Genomic DNA, 20,805 nt, shown 5'->3' on the forward strand with positions numbered 1-20,805 from the left:
ACAGATATTTTTCTGTCCTTAAGAAGTACATGAATAAAGTATGAATAAAGTTTCAAAAACTCATTGATAATTCATCAACCTATCAAATGGTCCATAAAACATCACGTGCAGTGGTTTTAAAACCCGATAAAACCTCCTCCTTATTAGAATACGTTCACAAAAGTATCATTGTAATGAACTCTCTTGACACGCACTTTTCCAGGAATGGTTTTGAAGCCGTTCAAAAAACTCGCAGCACGTGTTTTATCGGGTCTAAAACCACGAGGCGCAGCCGAGTGGTTTTAAATCCCGATAAAACACTGCTGCTCGTGATTTAAACATTACTTAAAGTAGATGGAGTAGTGTGGAGGCGCGGTGGTGTAGTGGTTAGCGCGTCGGACTTTCGATCGGAGGATCTGAGGCCAGGTTGGTCTCTTCATTGCTGTGTTGTTTCCTTAGACAAGAAACTTTGCCCCACATTGTCTCTCTCCACCCTGCGATGGACTAGCATCCCATCCTGGGGGGAGTAGCAATACTCCTAATTGCTTCATGCTACAGAAACCGGGCTAAGCTCCGGCCATGTGGGCCACTTAGGCTTTTGTGCGATTTTACTTTTACCCTACTTAAAGTAGCTGGCTACCCGTTGGAGGTTGATATAAGGCTTCGTTAGCCTTGTCCCTCTTTCGGAACAATTATAAAAATTGCAAAATCTAGCAACATTGTTTTAGTAATTTGAGTACGACCACAAAGAATTCTTCATTCCATCGTCAATTATATGACAGTTTAATTTGATTTGCTCTACAGTATCTATGTAACACAAAAAGATTTCGACCAAATTTCTGCCTGCATGGCTATGATACCATCCCTTAACGAGCCATAGTTGCAAATATTGGTCTTTCCATTATAGAATACATATTTTATTAACATTCCTTTTTTTGTTTAGTTCTTTTTCTTTGATACTGATTGTGAAGTATGTATAATATTTTTCGTGATGACCCGGTCAGTTTCTAGATTGAAAATTAGTTTTTCTTAGGTTTCATAGATATCTCACTCCATGAAAGCACATCGAAATTCATCGACGATGCGATGATGTTTTAACAAACCACTTTTAGTTGGGTAACTATGATAATATAGTATTGCTCTGAATGCAGGAATTGTCAGCTGGCTGTGAATATCAAATTATTGAAAGCACTGTCCTAAGTTTTTTTTCGTATTTTATTCCACTATTCCGCTTCGGAGGCCAGCTAGTTCAGTCTTGCTGTTCATTCCCAGCTCCAAGTCCACTATGGCTTTAATTTGTCTTTCAACCGTTGTTGAAGGGCCCGCCGTTTCTGTTCCCATGACTGCAAGACAAGCATGCTTGAGTCCTGTATACTAACAAAGCGCAAAGTTAAAGTTTTCACAAGCGACGCAAGCACAAGCGAAAGAAAGCTTATTCCATCGTGAAAATTGCCTCTACGCATGCATAAGCACAGGCACAAGAATCTAAATTTTTCCTTTTCTTGTGCCTGTGATTGCGTTGCATTCGTTTCCATTTGACATAAAGCTCTTATGCTTGTGCTTGTGCTTGTGGTTGCGTCGTAAGTGACAGCAAGGGGCTGTGTCACCGGCATTTTTATGTCACGTGAAATAACCAATTCACATTTTTGTGTTGATAGAAACGTTAAAATAATGGCTCAGTTTGGATAACAATTGTTCTACTAGTGCACAGAAACTAGTATTTATTATCACAAACTGGATGGCTAGGATGGAAATGCATCACAACTTGAAAAATTGGCCAAGGTTTCAATTTTTTTCCTATGTGTCCTGGAAAAAATGACCATGAAAAGGATTATAGCTTGTTCTTTCTCAGAAGAATCACTTGAAATGATATTTCTTTTCGGTGTAATAGGGGCAATTTTATGTATGAGCAGAGGTCGTTTGTGATTTATAAAGTACAGTTTTGACCAAAATATGACACAATCCTTGTGACATTGCCCCTTTAAAAAGGTTATTTATTTTGGTAAAATGTTCGGTTAATTCCAATAAGGTGATGCTGATATCAGGGTTTGCCTGATGTCACTGTCGTGTGCTGAGTGTAACATTTCAAACTCCATTATGTCATAGATTGTGGCAGAATTGACGAAGAAGCTTCCTCCTTACCAGTTCCTCGCGGCCTTCTCGCTGCTTATTTCTCGTATTTGCCATACAAACCAGACTGTCTTCCATCAACTAGAGGTATAATAAATCGTATACAATGGTAATTGATTGATTTATTTTTTATTTTTATTTTATTTTATTATTAATATTATTATTTTTTTTTACATCTCTGGATCAAGCCAAATGTGAAGCATTTGCAACATTTTTCTTCCTCTGCACAAAAAAACAACAACAAGTGAGGAATAGAGAAATCGCAAAAGTAGCGCTCCAGTATTGACGTCACAGCCTTACTATCCCCAGTCTTCTATCTTCCGTGGTATATACCCAACGAGAAGTGGAATTTGACATTTTTATACGCCTCAAACGCTGGGAAGAAAAATTGAGAAGGAATTTTCTTTCGATTTTCACACGAGAACAGCATCAAGATTTGATCAAGCAAATAAAAAAATTCTGTCACATACACTTTAAATCATCACCCAGACCACTCCAGTTAATTGGTGACCATCTCTTGACTGTTAGGAAATTATCTCCAGACTTTTGATAACCTACCCACAGCAAGCAATGTGGATGATGATGGCGGTTTCTAAGGTGAGCAACGCTAGTAAGATATAAAGATGAAAAAAGCAACCGCAGCTGCTTGGAAATTTGCATAACAAGGAAAATAGTGACGCGACTCTTTAGAAGGCTTTGATCACAGCTCAAACGTTTGACGCGAATACACCGTACGAGGGAAGCGCTCAATCATTTTTAAAGCCCACATTTTTGGATTTTAACCACCTAGGATAAACTTCATTAATACATTAAACGAGTAGTTTTTTCCTCAGAATTGAAACTGTTTACACTAAACAAAGCTTATGTGTAATGATTTTCTCTCACTTTTATTGTTTTTTATTTATATATTTTTTTACACAGTCATCTTTTTCCACAAGGAAAACGCGTTGCCTCCAGATTTTTAACAAGGCTATGTAAGTTAAAACGTACACTAAATGTCATTGTATGAGTTTGTTTCCAAGGTTTAAGTTTGCTAATTTCCAAGGTTTCCAAGGTTTAAGTTTGCTAAGTTCGACTCCTGATAGGAGCACTCGGAATTTCTTTTTACGAGTTTGCCTCTGTCATTTCTGAATAATACATCATTCTTATTTGTTCACCAGGCTTAAAATATTACATCACATTTCCTTTCATTGCGCATATGCCACTCATTGACATTCCAATCCTAGCGGTATACAGGATATTTGTCCCATGAACCTAGTTTAATGGCCTTAGCTCCCATGAGTCTCCTGTAGCTCAGTGGTAGAGCATCTGAACTAGTAATCGGAAGGTCTTAGGTTCGACTCCTGATAAGAGCGCTCGGGTTTTCTTTTTACGAGTTTGCCTGTGTCATTACTAAATAATACATCATTCTTATTTATAACAGTGTTTTACGTTTTGTTTCTTTAGCTACAGAGATGCCAAACTAAAGAAGTTTCTTGACGTAAGTTTTTCGAGCCGTTATCCTGTTAAGTTGTTTGCATTGTTGCTGTTGTTGTTGTTGTTGTTGTTGTTGTTATTATTATTATTATTATTATTATTATTATTATTATTATTATTATTATTATTATTATTGTGTCGTTACTGGTGCTGCTGCTGTTATGTTTTGTTGCTGTTGTTGTACTGTTTGGTACTGTTGTGTGCGTATGGTTTTTAAAGGCCCGTTTAAACGGTCTCGACATTTGTCCAACATTCGTTCAACAAACGTTCAACGGATGCTGGGCAAATGTTGGATGAACGGAGTGTTCAAACGGTTTCAACGTCATTCAACATTTTCAAGAACAAAGAAAATGTTGAATCAATGTTGAATGAAAGTTTAAACCAATTTAAATTTGATTCAGCACATTTTCAACAAGGTTTCAACATTTTTTTACGCCTTCAACAATGTTGAACGACCTGTTCAAACGTCCTCGACATTTGGTTCAGCAACACGCATGTTAAAGCGAATGTTGAAACCGTTTAAACGGGCCTTAAGGGACATTTTTGTATGGATTTAGGCCCTGTGAATAAGTTTTCGTTTCAGTTTTTTTCGTGTTCTCGAATTTTGCAGTGACTGTTTGATTATTGTTGCGTCATTTTTTGAAAGAAACCTCCCTCTTTATTGCCTATGTTGGGACAAAAGATCAAACCATATTCAGTAGTCGTGGTTTTGACGGTTTATCAACCTGTAGGTGTCAATAATGAGTCTAGGTGTCGATTTTCTCTTTTGCCAACCTCCTTTTGTTTTTTGTTTGTTTTTACTGTGTATTTTAACCTGAAAATCAAACTCAAAATATTAACGTCCTGAAATAAATAGGATAAAGAACTTGAAAAACCTGCCTTCAGATTGGTTAAACAAGTTTGAATTCATGAGGAAATCAAGGTCACGTGACCGGGACGTTTGACATCAACAGATGAAATCAATACCCAAGCCATACTCAAAACTGGGGTTGGAGCTAGGATTGCAGGATTAGGCTTAAGGTGTATATGACAGATTTTTTTTTATTTGCTTGATCAAATCCTCTTGTTGTTCTCGTATGAAAATCGAAAAAATAACAAGAACAAGAACGCTGCTTTCGCGAATTCTCTGTTTCACTTTTTAACGTCTTTCGTGTTGCTGCAGCCGTAAACAACGCACTGCAGCACCATCTTTCTACCTTAGCATTAAGAAAAACACTGAAACAGAGAATCTGCGAAAGTGGCGTTCTTGTATTGACGTCACAGGTCCACTATTCCTAGTCTCCCGCCTTGCGCGGTTTTGTACACACCCGGAAGTGAAATTTCACGTCTTTGACCGCCTCAAACGAGGGGAAGAAAAATCGATAGCGAAGTTATTTTTTCGATTTTCATACGAGAACAACAAGAAGATTCGATCAAGCAAATAAAAAAAATCCTTCATATACACTTTAAGATCTAGGGTTAAAGTTAAGTTCTGGGTTCTTATGATCTAGATTATTCCACTTTTTGTTACTTGACTGGTTGTCCTGTGTTGACAGCACTCCTGCGCTTTGGTGCTAACGCTGTATGGTTGGCCTGTGGTAATGTGTTCGGTTGTTTTTAGGATTCTACGAAGCTGACTGACAGGTTACTCGAGGTATGCAACAAGGAGGTGCCCAAGAGTGGCTCAAAAGACAAGCTTAGCATGAGTCATGACTTCTCTGTACTAAAGAGACTTGTGTCTGATGGGTAAGACGTTAACCACGCAATAAAAAACTATACTCCTGTTATCAAGTAATCCGTTCTCCTGACCAGTAAGCAAACATTGCTTTGAGCGTTTGATCTACCAATTGGCAGTACTTCACTATATTATGGCAATACGCCACAAGTGATAAATTTCAAGGTTAAACCTTATAAGCATTAGTGTGCCCATTCGAATGAATTGACGCCTTGTTCAATTTGAACATTGACGTATTTATTTTACGTATTTATTTTTCAGTGGCTTTAGTGATATAGTTGTTCCTCTTCAGTCTGCCATGACTGTCACGCTTCCATCAGGAGCCGGAAGTCATCTTGATCACAACCCGTTCCCAGGCTCTTTGGCTTGTATCGCTGGCTTTGAGGATACGGCAAGTAACACACAAATAATAAGAAAGAACAATAAGCACTTAATGACTGGCCCCAAGGGAAACAGTTAGTTTTATTTCCCTGAGACCCGCCTCGGGGAACATTGAGGGTCGAGGGAGTTAGTGTATTTTGACCCATGACACGTGACAAGTTCTCCTCCAATCAGAAAACGTATTTGGGTTCTGAGGTATAGCAATGTCTTTTCTACACCATCATTTTCTATTTTCAAACTTGGTCGAGTAGTCGAACTCGGGTGTTGGTGCATGGCGCTAATTCACTATGTAGAAAAGTATTTTTTTGCAATTAAGAAACAATCTTACACCAATAGGAAAAAAAGAAAGAAAAAAAAAGAAAGAAAAAAGGAAGGAAGGAAGTAAGCGGGAGGGAGGAAGGGAAGAAGGGAGGGAGGGAGGGAAACAAGGGGAAGGGAGGAAGGAAAGATGAGGCAGAGAAAGACGGAAGCAAGGAAGGAAGGAAGGAAGGAAGGAAGGAAGGAAGGAAGGAAGGAAGGAAGGAAGGAAGGAAGGAAGGAAGGAAGGAAGGAAGGAAGGAAGGAAGGAAGGAAGGAAGGAAGGAAGGAAGGAAGGAAGGAAGGAAGGAAGGAAGGGACGGAGGGAGAGAGGAAATAAGGAAGGGAGGAAGGGTGGAAAGGAAAGGAGAAGATGCGTTCACACAATGACGCTGGGACACAGCTTTGCTTAGTCGTAACAGAACACGCTGTATGTTCATCGATGGTCTAAAGTTGTTAAATTTGATTATGCAGGTGGATGTGCTGCCGTCTTTACAAAAGCCAAAGAAAATCACCATTAGAGGAAGTGATGGAAACTCTTATACCATGATGTGTAAACCTAAGGTCAGCCAAGATGAACGACATTCTTCTCCCCACAATGACAGTATATATATGTTGTATAATATATATTGTGGTGAATCCTATGATCAATTTCAACAAGAATGCTAGTAATTTTTAATCATCAAGAGGAATAGTGCCACTAAAGCTAGGTCGTCAAGATGCAGTGAGTTTTAGGTTTGCTGGTAGGACATGGCAAGAAGAAAAACAAGAATTCACTTTTCATAGTTACAAGACAGAGGATAACGCAGTCCGCAATACTTAGTGAATGCAGAAGTGAAATGTATGAAATTTATATATTTGAACTGCGATTGGATGAAAGAATGGATAAATGAGAGACCATCGCAGTATGTCGCAAAATAAGCAGTTGCAAAGAAATCAAAATGAACACCTCACAGTTGGCTTGACAGCTCAGTTGATAGCTCAGTTGGTAGAGCACTGAACCGGCATCGCAGAGGTCATAGGTTTGAATCCCGTTCAAGCCTGAATTTTTTCAGGCTTTCTTTTCGCAACTGCTTAATTTACGTACTAACTGCAAGGATCTTTCTTCTATCTAATCTTTCATCCGCAGTTCAATATATGATGTTTCATATATTCACATTCACTTATTCACCCTTCACGGGTATATTACGAACTCACAATATGACCAGCTCCCAGTTGGCTTGATAGCTCAGTTGGTAGAGCACTGCACCGGCATCGCAGAGGTCGTGGGTTCGAATCCCGTTCAAGCCTGAATTTTTTCAGGTTTTCTTTTCGCAGCTGTTTAAACTGCGTAAAGTATATGAAATAATTCATATATGAACTGCGGATATAGATGAAAGTGAGAAGTGATCATCGCAGTGAATTTTTCAATTTATGCAACATAACTGCATAACTGCGTACATAACTGCGATGGACTCAATTCTTCACTTAGTGAATGTGTTTCCTCGTGTATAGTTTTTGATCACAAGAGCAAGAAACGCCTCAACCGTTTTCAGCAGAGAAAGGTACTTCAATTTCAGACAGCTTGTAAATTTGACCTTTTGAAACCTATCACAGGCCAAACGATAGAGATGAAAAAGGAATGAAGGGAGGAACAACGAGATGGAGAGAAAAAGCGTTTATTACAATTTTTTGTATAAAATTTAATATTTATCTTGAATCTCTAAGAGCTGCGTAAAATCCAAACTTTTTTTCTTTATCCTTCGACACAGAAGCACCAAACTTTTTCTGATTGCATTTTACTTTTTTACTTTATTCTCACATTTGGCAATCACTTTTGTCTCAGTTCTATAGGCTTTGAATTGCCAGGAACTTTTACAGCACATTCCACAAAGCCACCATTATTTTTAGTCATTGTAGCACCAACACAACAGCATCGTCACATAACGAAGAGAAAAAATTAAGGTCTCCCTAAATATGAAAAATGTCCCTTTATTTTTCCTTTTTGTGCTTTTGTTTCCTCCCAAAAGGATGACCTCAGGAAAGATTCAAGAACAATGGAATTCAACTCCCTGGTCAACAAGGTGTGAATATCATTTTGTTGAATTATTTCATATTTTCCTTGCATTAATGTCTCGTGTTGACTTATTTTTCGTTCGTTATTTCATATTACAGTGTTTGCGAAAAGATCCGGAATCCCGTAGACGGCAACTTCACATTCGTACTTATGTAAGTCTTCGTTGCCACTATGGTGGTGTAACTACTCTAGAATAACAATAAAACAATCGTAAACCTGATTGAAATGGTTTTCTTCGAAGAAAGCCTTGTTTTGGAAATGGTTCTGTGAGAAAAAGCCAGAGTGGTCGACGAATCTATACTGCGTCTTCCCTGCTTAAGAGCGGAGACCCGCAGTACCACAATCAAGAATAGAACCTGCAGACTCCTTTCGAAATACAAAATTCAACTTGATATCGAGCTCCAGAGGACACCGACAACAGAAATGAATAAGCATGATAATTCACTTTTCTTTGTTTGTGTCCTCTTAGCCTCGCTGTCAAGCTGAATTTTGGTATATCGAAAGGAGCGTATTGAAGCAAGCAACCCTCTCTACTTGTAAGCCCTGTCAATGCATATGTTAATAAAACGAAGAGGGATGACTGACTAATTTCTAACGTTCACAAAAGCATCATTGTTATGAACTCCCTTTACACACGTTTTTTGCAGGAATGTTTTTGAAGCCATTGAAATAACTTGCAGCACGTGTTTTATTGGGATTTAAAACCACTCGGCTGCGCCTCGTGGGTTTAAATCCCGATAAGACACTGCTGCTCGTGTTTTAAACATTACTTAACCTCTGGACAGACAGATATAGCTAACAATATTTGCTTACTTGCCAAGGCAAGAACACAAACGTAAGGGATGAGATTTGTGGTCATTGTTTTCAGAAAATATGTAGTGTGTTCATGGCGGCCTTGTTGAAGAGCGACATCATAGAATGATCTTTTTTTTTTGGTGTGGGGGGGGGGGGGGGGGTGGGTGAATTTTATTTTCAGGTAGACATTTTTTGTTGTTCTCTAGTTCCAATGTGGCCGCCGTGAAAACACTCCTTACAGGAAGCTAACTAAGATGCATAGCCATCCATTATTTTGCTTTCATACGTTTTGCTTTCATGTTTAGGCGGTGATTCCCTTGAATGAAGAATGTGGGCTCTTGGAATGGGTTCAAAACACTCATGGACTTAGAAATATCCTCACCAAGATTTACAAGTACGTTTTTTGTACTGCAGACGATATCACTCGTGAATGACCCTTTTTAACACTCTGTAAAATCAGCCTTTGACTAAATAACTAAAATAATAATTTTCGAGCGGTAAAACGGATACATATTTTTACATTTCGTAATTTTTATCCATTCATTATTCTTAACAGTGATTCTGTATTGTATATAATTTTGTCAAAATAGGGCCAGTTATTTAAACAGAGTCTAACTTAGGCCGCGGCTTAAGACAATCAGTGGGCCTCCAAATCTGTTTATAAGTGGTCTATTTTAAGTAGATAAATAGTTTTCTAGTCTGGGATGTAGGCCTTCTTGCTTAGATATGATTGTTACCAAAATTGAAAATAGCTTAGAACGTGGTTTTGTCAAACACCGTCTAAACTGTCTTTTAATAACTGACTCATAGAGCTTCTCAGGGCTTATGGGAAGAACAGCTATGCAATTAATCAGTTATCTTAATTGAACAAAGTTTTCCATCTCTGTCTATTTATGTATATATCTATCGATTCTTGAATTTAAATCCCATGTTAGTTTTGTTCTGAATATCGTTTCACATGTCTTAATTGCTATCTGTCAATACAAACGTTTAAAACTAACCGGAATTTCTCTGCATCAGGTTGAGTTCATCCATCTAATGAAATTTGTTTGTGACATTTTGTTTATCGCAGGGAGAAAAACATGTACACCAGAGGTGTTGAAATCAAGAGAATGATTGACAAAGGAGGAACTAAACTGGAGTGAGCTCAACATTATTTGTTTGTTTTTGTTTTTAACTTGTTACTCTCCAAGAGAGTAATATACAGCTCAACATTGTGAACACAGTGTTTTGACGTTTTGACGAACTGTTGAGGTCATGTTGATTTATGCAGACGTTCGAACACCCCTCTCTCTCCCTTCCCCGCCGCATTTTCTGTTGACTAGTGTACAGTAATCTTCCAACTATAGAGTGTGTGCACGACGGCCATGTTGGAGGACTAAAACAATAGAAGATCATTGTATTGTTTTAGTCCTCCAACATGGCCGTCGTGCACACACTCTATTCCTAAATAGGGACGTTTTAACGAAATGTTGATGTCATGTTGTCATGTTAATTTATTCGTTTTCAGATGATTGAAAAGCCCTCTCTCTCCCCTCCCCTCTGCATTTTCTGTTGACTAATGAAATGTACAGTAATCTTCTAACTATTCCTGAATTGGAGTTAAATTCTAACGGAACGAGTTAAAAGGGAATTGAAACTCAATTTTTTGGAGTTAGGTAACTATTAAAAATTACTGTTGTTGTGAAGAGTGACAGTCGAAGGGCACGTTTGACTTGATGTTTGTTTATTTAACGCATGCGTCGTAAGATTGAAAAGTGGTTCCGTTACTTTTTGTTAACTCCATATCCTGTCTCTATGGTTACCGTCAAACTGCTGAATACTCCACCCCCAAAAACTGCTACTGGATATATTTTGATACTACTTTCTCAAGTCGCTTACACGATTCTTAAAATCAGGAGTAAAGCGCCGGCATGATTCCTTACTGAGCTCGTGTGCTTGACTTTTTTCAAAATGCTTTTTCTATCTTAGGGACAAAGTGCGTGTTTTCTTGAAAGAGATTCTTCCAAGGTGAGGCATTTGATGGAGCTCCTGTCGTCGATAGGAACTGAAACAGACGGCTTTGTTATGTTTGCTTTATTTTTTCCTATTTTTAAGGACGGTCCCTACTATTGTTACTGCGCACAGGTTCTGCGCATCTCGAGACACTCGGGTTTCCTATGAGTAGTGCTCATAAATACAGAAATATTTTGCGTGGTTTAAAACTATGCGGAGAAAGCAGAACTTAGCAAGTGCTCTTGGTATCCAAAAAGAAAATTGGGGTAAACCATGCATTTTTTAGAGATAATTAAGCTTCAATTCAGGAAAAACTGCCCTACATTGCTTCATATTTTGGCGCTTTTTAGAAATATTGTTGCCTAATTATCTCTGAAAAATGCGCGGTTACCCCCAATTTTCCGCATAGTCATAAACCACACAAAAATACTTCTGTATCAGTAGGCACCGTCCTTCAATTGATATTTGCCCGTCATGCCGTTCTGAGGTCACAGACACTTTTAAACCCAAAATAGGTTTGAGTGGAGAAATTTGTTTTATTTTGTGGTTCCTTCTCTTTTGAACCATTATGAATAGTTTAAACATCAATTTATTGGCTCCATTTTGTTTGGGTGTGTGTTTTGTTGTTGTTGTTGTTTTGTTTGTTTGTTTGTTTTCGCATTCTTATTTGGCTTCATGATTCGATAAACGCCCACATTTAACTTAACTTTTTTTTCTTTCGCCTTTTGAGCAAACAACAATTTTGAGTAAGCTGTTTTTGTTTTTGTTTTTTTTTTCCCCCTAGACATCCTTCTGTGTTTCACGAGTGGTTCCTAAAGACTTTTCCAAATCCAACTTCATGGTAAGTTAAAGTACTTTTTGACCTAAAACTTGGTCACCAATCAGTTAGTATGTTATGAAAACAAATTTGACTGATCGTACAATGATGTTTCTTCACGTTTTAGTCTGTGTGGTTAGTTTCTTTTCTGAATGCTCAAAATGGAATGTTGTCTTTGGCCCGTTCCTACTTATCTACTTTCAAAAGTCTGCATTTCCACCGAGAACATAAAGAAAGTTACACAGCCAAGCGGCCGATTCATTTGAGATCGTTTTGCCAGTGAATCCACAAGTTCGAAAATAATGCAAGCCATACAGACCTTTTATCTGTCAGTTGTAGTATTATATGCCAGTCGTTCTCAAGTGTTTACGTTTTACAGCTGTCTAAACGGTGATTTTCCAGAGTCTATGATTTTTTTTAAGATTCCACGGGGCATGCCGTTTTCGATACGTATTTGCCCTCGAGGAATGTAAAAACGGCAAGAAATTTTTCGTTTTTAAACGAAAACGCGTTCTTGTACACAGCACCTCAGCCAATAGAAAGCCGGTCGTGAATTTTTGCAAACCATTGTTCAAGGAATATAAATATTACTTCCCCCGTTTAAATGTGAAATATCTGTGCTGTTTTTCAGGTACCTGAGCCGCCTGGCATACTGCCGCACGTCAGCGGTCATGTGTATGGTGGGCTATATTCTTGGTCTTGGAGATCGTCATGGTGAGAATATCTTGTTTGATGCCACATGTGGTGACTGTGTTCATGTCGACTTCAACTGTCTTTTCAAAAAGGTTAGTACGAGGATAGTACTTCATTTTTCTACTGCGCACATGTTCTGCGCATCTCGGCACGATGCGAGGAACCCTGATTTCTTTAGATGACACCTACTAATTCAAAGGTATGTTTGCGCGGTTAGTATGGTTATCCGAGAAAAGAAGATCTTAGCAAGAGTTCGTAAAGTCTTAAAAGAAAATTTGGGGTAGCCACGCATTTTTCAGCGCGAATTAAGCTTCAATTTGGAAACAAAATGCGTACATTGTTGTACATTTTAAAGTGCCTATGAAGCGAAAATTGTTTTTAGGTATTTATAAAATTTACCCTTTCAAACACTCGATTTCAAAGTTTGAGATTGCTGGGGTAAAAATTTCCGATTTTGTGAGCGCTCAAAGTTTGGCTATTTTGGCCTCAAAAATGGTATTCGAATCGCGCGGCCAAAATGCCACGAGACAATACCCGCTGATGTCATGTTGGTGCCAAGAATTACAATTCATCATGGCGGAGGAGAAGAAAGAATATCTCTTTATCGTTGCTGCTTGATGTTTCAGAGAAGCTGCTCATTTCAGAATCGCTAGACATACTTTTCCCTTTCTACAATCCTCTTTGGCGGCAAGAACGGAGTGAGAGTAAACAAAGTTTGCCTTTGCCGTCATCGTTGCTTAAGCTCCCTAATAAGGAGTTTAAGAAACTACTACGCCGACGGCAACAAGAACGTCACAAAAAATAGGATTTAATGATCGAGAAAAGGCACTACACGTGCGTTTTAAATTTAAATTCAAAGAAGAACGTGAAATGACCAATTAAGGTTTTATGGAGAGCGTAGCCACATGCCGGCAAATTTTTTATTCTCTGTTTCAACTTAACGTCGTTCCCACCTGTTCTGTTACTGCATAGTTCGGCCACATTGTACAAGTTGAACGAATTGGAATAATCGCAAGGAAAAAATACAAGTAACGCGAACTTATAATTTCAAGCGACGTTTTCGTTGACGTTGTCGTCGTGGTTTCTTAAAGTCCCTAATATTCATCCTCGTCATCCGTACCCCGACTGTTATAATAATATCGTAAAACTAGACCTTGGTTTTCGAGTTTGTCAGTAACTTGTGAATTTAACCTTTTAAAGTGGTACTAGAATTACCCTACAATACTTGGGGAAGAACATGGAAACGCCTGCTTTTGTAATTGTAAAGTTAGCCAGTGGCGGTCTTCGAAAGCCGTCTGTCTCTTTTTCAATTGTATGCTCTTTTCTTTAGGGTGAAACCTTTGACTGTCCGGAACGCGTACCTTTTCGTCTGACGCATAACATGGTTGATGCAATGGTGAGAACAGTAGCTGTGTCAAGTAGTGAAAATATTCAACAATGTTATCGAATTCTATCTTCTACATCGTCGATCAGTTTTACTGGCAAAAGCTTTCATGTCATGTGTCGAGTCCTGTAAATAATAAATCCCACGCCCGCTTCTTTGCTAGGAACGTTTTACAACATCGGTGTAAAAATCACGCCAGACTGTGATGACTGCGACATACTTCAGTTACATCGTCTTGTGATATATTTTCATCCGACTTGAAAACATCAAGAGACCGTTTATTGTTTGTTAGGTGGGTTGGATTAGGCTGGGTAAGATTCAGATATGGGGATGCAAAACAAAAAAGAATTTGGAAAAGATAAGGAAGATTACCTTGTGATAGTCATTGAAGCAATTTCCAGCAGTAAAACTCTATTGACGTGATGTAGAGTAAGAGTTAGGGGTGTGGTCATACCCCCCAAAACTAGAATTTTGAGTTGGGACGGAATCGAGTGAAAATCTCAATTGGATGGACCCTATTCCGTCAACTCGCCCTCCACCATTCCCGTGGTTTAAACGGTGATTTACCAAGGTATGGAGGGGTGAACCACGAAAGTTTTGTTCAAACTGACTTTGGGCACCTTATGAAGTTTACACAATATAATATTCCTTGAGAGTGAATTTATGAAAATTCATACATTTGAGCTGCGGAAGAAAGACTGAATAAGTGAATGATCATCGCAGTTATATACACAGCTTAAGCAGTTGCAAAAAGAAAGCCTGAAAAAAAAAAATCGGGATTGAACGGGATTGAACGGGATTCGTATATAACTGCGATGATCATTCACTTATTCATGATATTCCTTATTGTCATGGTACTGACGTGCATGAGAGCAGAACCTCATCTATAAGGCCAAGAAATGAGTGAATATAGAGCTCCAATCAAGCAACGACTCGGATTTGAGGCGCACACTATTCTGCTCAAGCCACTATTGGTTGGTTTCCTATCATTTGTGACGCTCGGTGTCTTTTCTTTCTTTCCAAACTGACTATAAGCCAGCAAAAACAATCAGCAAAACGTCTTGTGCTTTCTCCACAGGGTCCCCTAGGCTATGAGGGTGATTTCCGCCGCTCTTGTGAAGTAACACTGAGACTTCTGAGAAATCAGTGTGATTCACTACTCACGTAAGTTTAATACTTAACGAAAACATAGGGGATAGAAGATATGTTTTCTCCATCTGAGTGTTTCGGGGTTGTGTATTATAGGAGAGGCAGTTGACAAACCGACCGCCGAATGAGTGTTAATCTTTACTCACCTATATTAGAGCGGTTTTCAATTGAGTGTCGAAAGTAATTTCGCGTTTGCTTTGGTTTGCATTACTACGCTCTGTGATTGGTTAACAAAACTCGCGCCACTTTCTCAACCAATAGGAATCCAAACCAAAACCAACGTGTTTTCGCCGCACGCTTTTTCCCGCGCATGGCGCCAGTTACATGTATTTGCTTCGAATTCTGATTGGCTCGTTGTGTTGTTTACATCTGTTGCGATTGGCCAGAGTAATTGCTTTGGTTTTAGTTTAACGACACTTTATTGGAAACCGCTCTAATGCTGTGATAAATACTCAATCACCTAAAGCCACGGCTAAACATTCCAACATTGTTATACATTTGTTATATAACAATGTTGGTGCGAGGCTAAACGTAATTTAACATCACTCAAGCTTTCATCCACCTAAAAATGGTGGCCAAACAATCATCTCACATTGGGTGCTAAACTTTCTGACGTTGTTGAAACAACAAATGTTGCGCATCAGCGACTTAAGGCGAAGCAAAGGTCATCGAGGAACCGTTGTCTGACTAACTTACTAAGCTGAGCCAGCCAATTCGAGGTGTTCCAAGAGAGGTTAAATGAAACTTCGTGGGTAATGGGGGTAAGATAGGCCCTTAGTCAGTCAATCAGTCTGTCCGTCGTCTACAGGTTAGGGCTGAGTTGCTCGAAAGCATGGGTAGCGCTAACCATTGGTTAAGAGGTATTAAAACCTATAAGTTGTCATGGTATTTAACCCGGGTTAGCGCTAACCATGCTTCGAGCAACTGGGCCCAGTCCGTTAGTCAGTCAGTCACTCATTCACTCAGTCCGTTTGTCAGGTAACCAGTTAGTCAGTTAATAATTTCAATGATACAAGACTGTTTATTAATTCGTTTCGTATTTTACTTCAATTAATCAGTGTGCTGCGAACGTTTATTTACGATCCCCTGGTAGAGTGGCAAAGGATCAAGGGAAGGGAATCACTTGCTGAAGCTTCTAAGACTGGAGAAGTTACGAACGAGGAGGTGAGATTTTTTTTCTTTCCCCTTTTTATAATCGTGTACTCCTAGAGAAAGCAATGATGAATTGGAGTTGGAGGGAGATGAGGTTGCAGTTGGCTAGCACGTTATTGCTAACACCATGTTCTAGGTTTTTCCAATACATGAGGCAACACCACCAAACTTTGTGACTTTATAATATCTGGGAACAATTTGGTAGGTCAGTGTTCTCTGAATTTCATGTTACGTTAGGAGGAATTGGTTTTTAGAATTCCTGTTTTTAATAGACTAGAATTAACTTTCTCCCCACACCTTTCTTGTTTTTAGATCATTTGAGTGTTGCTTTATTTCTTTGGATTATTTAATTGTCCTACTTATACCTTTGATCACTTTTGGTAAAATTTTGCTGGCCCTCTGAAGTTTGATTGTATCCAGAAATTCAAGATGGCGGTTAGATATCATCTCGTAATTTGAATGCCATATGACGTCGTCACCTACCTCCTGTTGGTGACCTTAAGGAGCGGTTCCTTGGACTTGTTACCCTCCCAAGTTTCATTGCCAAAGCTTCAGTAGATTCAGGGTCATGTACGCTTTAATAAAACCATTGCATGTCCTGTCTGTTTTCAGGGGGTTAAAATCCTGAAGGATATCGAGAAGCGGTTCAAAGGATTTGAGGGAAATAACAGGATTATGATTCCTCTGTCTATCGAAGGGCATGTTCATTATCTCATCAATGTGAGTCCATGCATCTCTTTTTGTGATGGTTTGTGTTCTCTGGTATTCTTGTGGCTAGAGTAGTAGCCACAAGGAGTATGTAAGAGTGAGTGTAAGTAGTCCCAATCTTCGGATAGTGTTCGGAATCCGCACGATCGGGCTTCCATCGACACCGACGCTTGATGTTTGTATTTTCGTGGCAATCGGCGACATGTCATGGAGAGTTTGTAGATGCATCATTACATCTACCTTGGGCTAGTAACTTTCTGATTCAAATATTAAATACACAGTGATCCCCATATTTTACACAATAACACAGGAAGACCTATTCTTTACAATGATTTGCAATTTGTATTTACAGTAGCAGCCACATGTAGGCCTTGGCTACTTAGTTTTGAAGTATGCATAACGGACGTTTTTAGGGATTTTCAAATTATTGGAGAGATTTAGCATCGCTTTTACGGCAAACGGCAAACCGTCCAGGCTGAAATTTTCTCTTTGATGAAAAACAATGAAGCTTTTTTGGTTTAAGCTTATCTCCACCCAGTCGGCGACAGCTTTCGAGCAAATACGAAAAAGAGAGAAGTGAGTACGAGAAACACAAGTTAATGCATTTTAGAACAACAGCGGCTTTACGTTTCCCATTTGGCGTTAGCCGTAAACGCGAAGCTAAATCTCTCTATTGTTGTGTTGGAGAAACGGCGAAAGATTTTATGCAAAAAAATATTTATGACCATTTGCGATAACTATACGTGGAACTTAAAACCCTTGCTAAAATAATTTATGTAAAGCATACCCTTAACAGTTGATCATAAAGTTTCCCTGACCATTTTTTTTATAATATTAGTGGGATTCGAAACCTTATCCATCCTGGATTCTTTCTTTGACGTCTGTGTAGCATTAATCGTCTTGTCTTCGCGATCATTGCATAACACGAAGAATTGGGACTTTTTGTTCGTGTTAAGGGTGTCTTTAAATCCTTTTTGGTTTGTTTTGAATCTAATTTTCTTAGCTAAAAGGCTGCAAAAACACTTTTCACCTTCGTCGACAGCTCCATTTTGAATAACTTCTTGTTTCAGTCCACATAACAAAACAAACTTAACTGCAATCCAAATGCTTTCACGCTTTTCATCTACGGTTGCACTCGAGACGAGTGTGTAAAAAATAAAACACAACCTTCTTGTTGTGGCGTAATCATGTATTTGTTTATCAAGACCTCAGCTTGTTCCTTTCAGGCTCATTTGAAATGCGTTTTTCTTCGGAACGCTGTGGTATCACGGCACATAGAGGACCGTAACTAGGCTGACGTTTGCTCTGTAACGCTCACCTTCCAGAGTTCTATCGTTCTTCAATTAATGAGCTTTTAAAAAATGTCATGTTTAAAACGGCTTTTTCGATTATTATGCAAAACCTGACACCTGTTTCACGATTTATTCATGGAGATCGTGGCCAACAAACGGCATACGATTTAGTAGCATCCTAAACATCAGTGACACTAACGACCCTTATTTTTCGAAATGAAGGATAGCTGTTCATCAGAGAAGACAATTTATGCTTTAATATTTCAGGCCCTCACAGAAATTTGCCCAAGTACGTCCCACATGGTCTATGCCTTGCTGGTATAGAGACGGCTAATATTTTTCTGACTTTTTCTTGCAGGAAGCTACGAGTGTCGAGAACTTAAGCCGTATGTACATTGGATGGGCGCCATACTTATAGCTTTCATTAAAATCAGAGAAATAAAGGTGTTTTTGGTTCCTGTGGTATCAGATTTGGGTATTTCTGTGTTGAAGGGTTTTTATCATTAAGTGTCTTCAAGTCGCTTGCGAGTAGGTTCGTGTATACTGGCAACGCGTGAATGAATGTAGATTGGTTACAAATTTAATCCAACCTCATTTTAAAGTTTATTGTGGATTTTACAACGAGACTCAAACCATGACTCATTGAGTATGTCCTCGTTCCCAAGCCCCACTCGCGTTCCCAGCTAATTCCCGTCCAGCGGGCGTTTTGCACCTCGCAAAGGATGGTGATCTAGAAGAGAGTTCCTTTTACAGTAAAAGAAGATTGTCATGTCCACTCTATATATTCCAAAAGAAGCAGTATCACAGAAGTCTCTTAACTTACGTCAACCATGCGCAGCAGCTGTCTCAAGGCACAGGAAGCCCAAACCCACGATTAACGAATACGAGACAATTGTATCGTCTTAATATCAGATTATGATGTAACGTATATGAAATGATTCATATATGAACTGCGGATGTAGATGAAAGTGAGAAGTGATCATCGCAGTGAATTTTCCAATTTATGCAATTGGAAATTAGAAGCCTGCAAAAAATTCAGGCTTCAACGGTTTTGCATTATACTCGTAAAAGCCGTTTTAAACATTTAAGCCTGAATTTTTTTTCAGGCTTCTAATTTCCAATTGCATATATTGGAAAATTCACTGCGATGATCACTTCTCACTTTCATCTACATCCGCAGTTCATATATGAATCATTTCATATACTTTACATCGTTTCACTCCTCTCACGGGAAAATGGGAACCTACAATTGACATTGCTCCCAATGTGTGGCTTCATAGCTTAGTTGGTAGAGCATCGCACCAGTAACGCGGAGGTCACGGGTTCGAATCCCGTTGAAGCCTGAATTTTTTTTTTTTTTTTTCAGGCTTCTAATTTCCAATTGCATAAATTGGAAAATTCACTGCGATGATCACTTCTCACTTTCTTTAATATCAGATTGTTAAGGTGTTGTGGCCACAAAGGATTTGTTCTAAAAGGAAGAAATGTAATTTTTGTTCTCGTCAACATCCACTTACCCTTTTTATTGTTAATTCGCTCCGCAGGACAACGTGAACCGATCTCGGTCACAATATGTGTAACGTGTTGTAGTATTGCAGTAAATCACACCCATCTTGACCAGTGAATTAAGGTCACCAAGTTCTGTTTCACTATCAGGTTTAGTGTTCTTTCAATAAAATTCTGCAGTTACAATTGTTTCTATTTTTACCAAGATACGGCCTTGAGCCAGAAAAGTCGCGGCCACTGTATCTCACCGATTTCGCTGATATTTGACATGTTAACTTCTTCATGGGTCATAACTACGAAATGGATGATTTAAAGTTTCAATTCTTATTTTAGAAGTAAAAGTTTTAGATATACATACGCAAGTGAAAATAAACGATGAAAATGAACAACGTTTCGGTGTTGTCATGGCGCCATTATCAAGTTCGGAGTAATTGAACCAACACCAGTAACAAACACCGTAATGTCCCAAAAGACCTTGACAGATATTTTTCTGTCCTTAAGAAGCGCATGAATAAGTTCGATCGTTTTGTTTACGAAATGTTGCTAACAGGCCAGTTTACTGTTATTTGCTTAGTGACCTGGCCTAGGATTGAAAGTGAGGCTGGGGTGACCTTGTTTTGATACAAACCTCACTTCTTTTCATATGTAAATGAAAACTAGTTAGCATAAGAACATCATGATCTACATATGAAAAGCAGTGAGGTTTGTATCAAACAAGGTGAACCTCAGCCTCGCTCATAATCCAAGGCAAGGTCACTTAGCACACAACTGTAAAGTGGGCTATTAGAGAGTTAACACCATCTCTCAATGTCCAATCGGACTCAATTCAGACAAAACTATTTGCGTGACATTACATATTCAGATATTATGTCAATTTTGGTCAACTATTTCTGACATTGACTTTATTTCAATTACTCCGAACTTGATAAACAGGGAGCTTAAGCGACGGCGACGGCAGCAAAAACCCGCAGAACAATAGGTTTAATGAGCAAAAGCAATCACCAGCTCTATGCGTGCGTTTTACATTTTGGTACATTTCTTTGCCGTCCTCTGCAAAACAACAACGTGAAATGACCGCATTTAAGGTTTTGTAGAGAACGTAAACGCACGACGGTGAAATTTTCGTGTTCTTTCTTAACTTGTACGCCACTACTACCAATTTGGTTCCTGGATAGTTCGCCATGTTTGTAAAAGTTGGGCGAGTTGAAATAATCGCGAAGTAGCACAAATTAAATGAAGATATTTTCAGGTAACGTTTTCGTTGCCGTTGCCGTTGCTTAG

General features: G+C 38.8%; 1 protein-coding gene and 1 non-coding gene across 3 annotated transcripts in view; both read left to right on the top strand.

The window, feature by feature from the left end:
- The window catches only part of LOC146461481 (serine/threonine-protein kinase ATR-like), an 83,416-nt gene extending 64,935 nt beyond the window's left edge, over nt 1–18,481 (top strand). The window contains exons 52-70 of one of the 2 annotated variants that reach the window (XM_085086915.1): nt 2,086–2,196; nt 2,638–2,706; nt 3,031–3,083; nt 3,556–3,589; nt 5,186–5,310; nt 5,561–5,690; nt 6,452–6,541; nt 7,987–8,040; nt 8,132–8,185; nt 9,134–9,222; nt 9,901–9,969; nt 10,800–10,838; nt 11,608–11,664; nt 12,272–12,425; nt 13,664–13,729; nt 14,796–14,881; nt 15,925–16,030; nt 16,631–16,738; nt 18,377–18,481. In XM_085086915.1, the coding sequence (XP_084943041.1) occupies nt 2,086–2,196; nt 2,638–2,706; nt 3,031–3,083; nt 3,556–3,589; nt 5,186–5,310; nt 5,561–5,690; nt 6,452–6,541; nt 7,987–8,040; nt 8,132–8,185; nt 9,134–9,222; nt 9,901–9,969; nt 10,800–10,838; nt 11,608–11,664; nt 12,272–12,425; nt 13,664–13,729; nt 14,796–14,881; nt 15,925–16,030; nt 16,631–16,738; nt 18,377–18,436 (1,554 nt within the window). In that variant the 3' untranslated portion in view covers nt 18,437–18,481. Of the gene's footprint in view, nt 1–2,085; nt 2,197–2,637; nt 2,707–3,030; nt 3,084–3,555; nt 3,590–5,185; nt 5,311–5,560; nt 5,691–6,451; nt 6,542–7,986; nt 8,041–8,131; nt 8,186–9,133; nt 9,223–9,900; nt 9,970–10,799; nt 10,839–11,607; nt 11,665–12,271; nt 12,426–13,663; nt 13,730–14,795; nt 14,882–15,924; nt 16,031–16,630; nt 18,283–18,376 lie in introns of those variants that run through there. The other variant, XM_085086914.1, reaches the window with a different exon arrangement.
- Nucleotides 18,482–19,288: 807 nt separating this feature from the next.
- On the top strand, nt 19,289–19,361 carry Trnat-agu (transfer RNA threonine (anticodon AGU)). The gene has a single exon. It is a non-coding gene; the product is annotated as a tRNA-Thr (tRNA).
- The last annotated feature ends 1,444 nt before the right edge of the window (nt 19,362–20,805 follow it).

This window comes from Pavona decussata, unplaced genomic scaffold (assembly GCF_977016875.1).
Source record: "Pavona decussata unplaced genomic scaffold, jaPavDecu1.1 SCAFFOLD_198, whole genome shotgun sequence".
Taxonomy (NCBI): domain Eukaryota; kingdom Metazoa; phylum Cnidaria; class Anthozoa; order Scleractinia; family Agariciidae; genus Pavona; species Pavona decussata.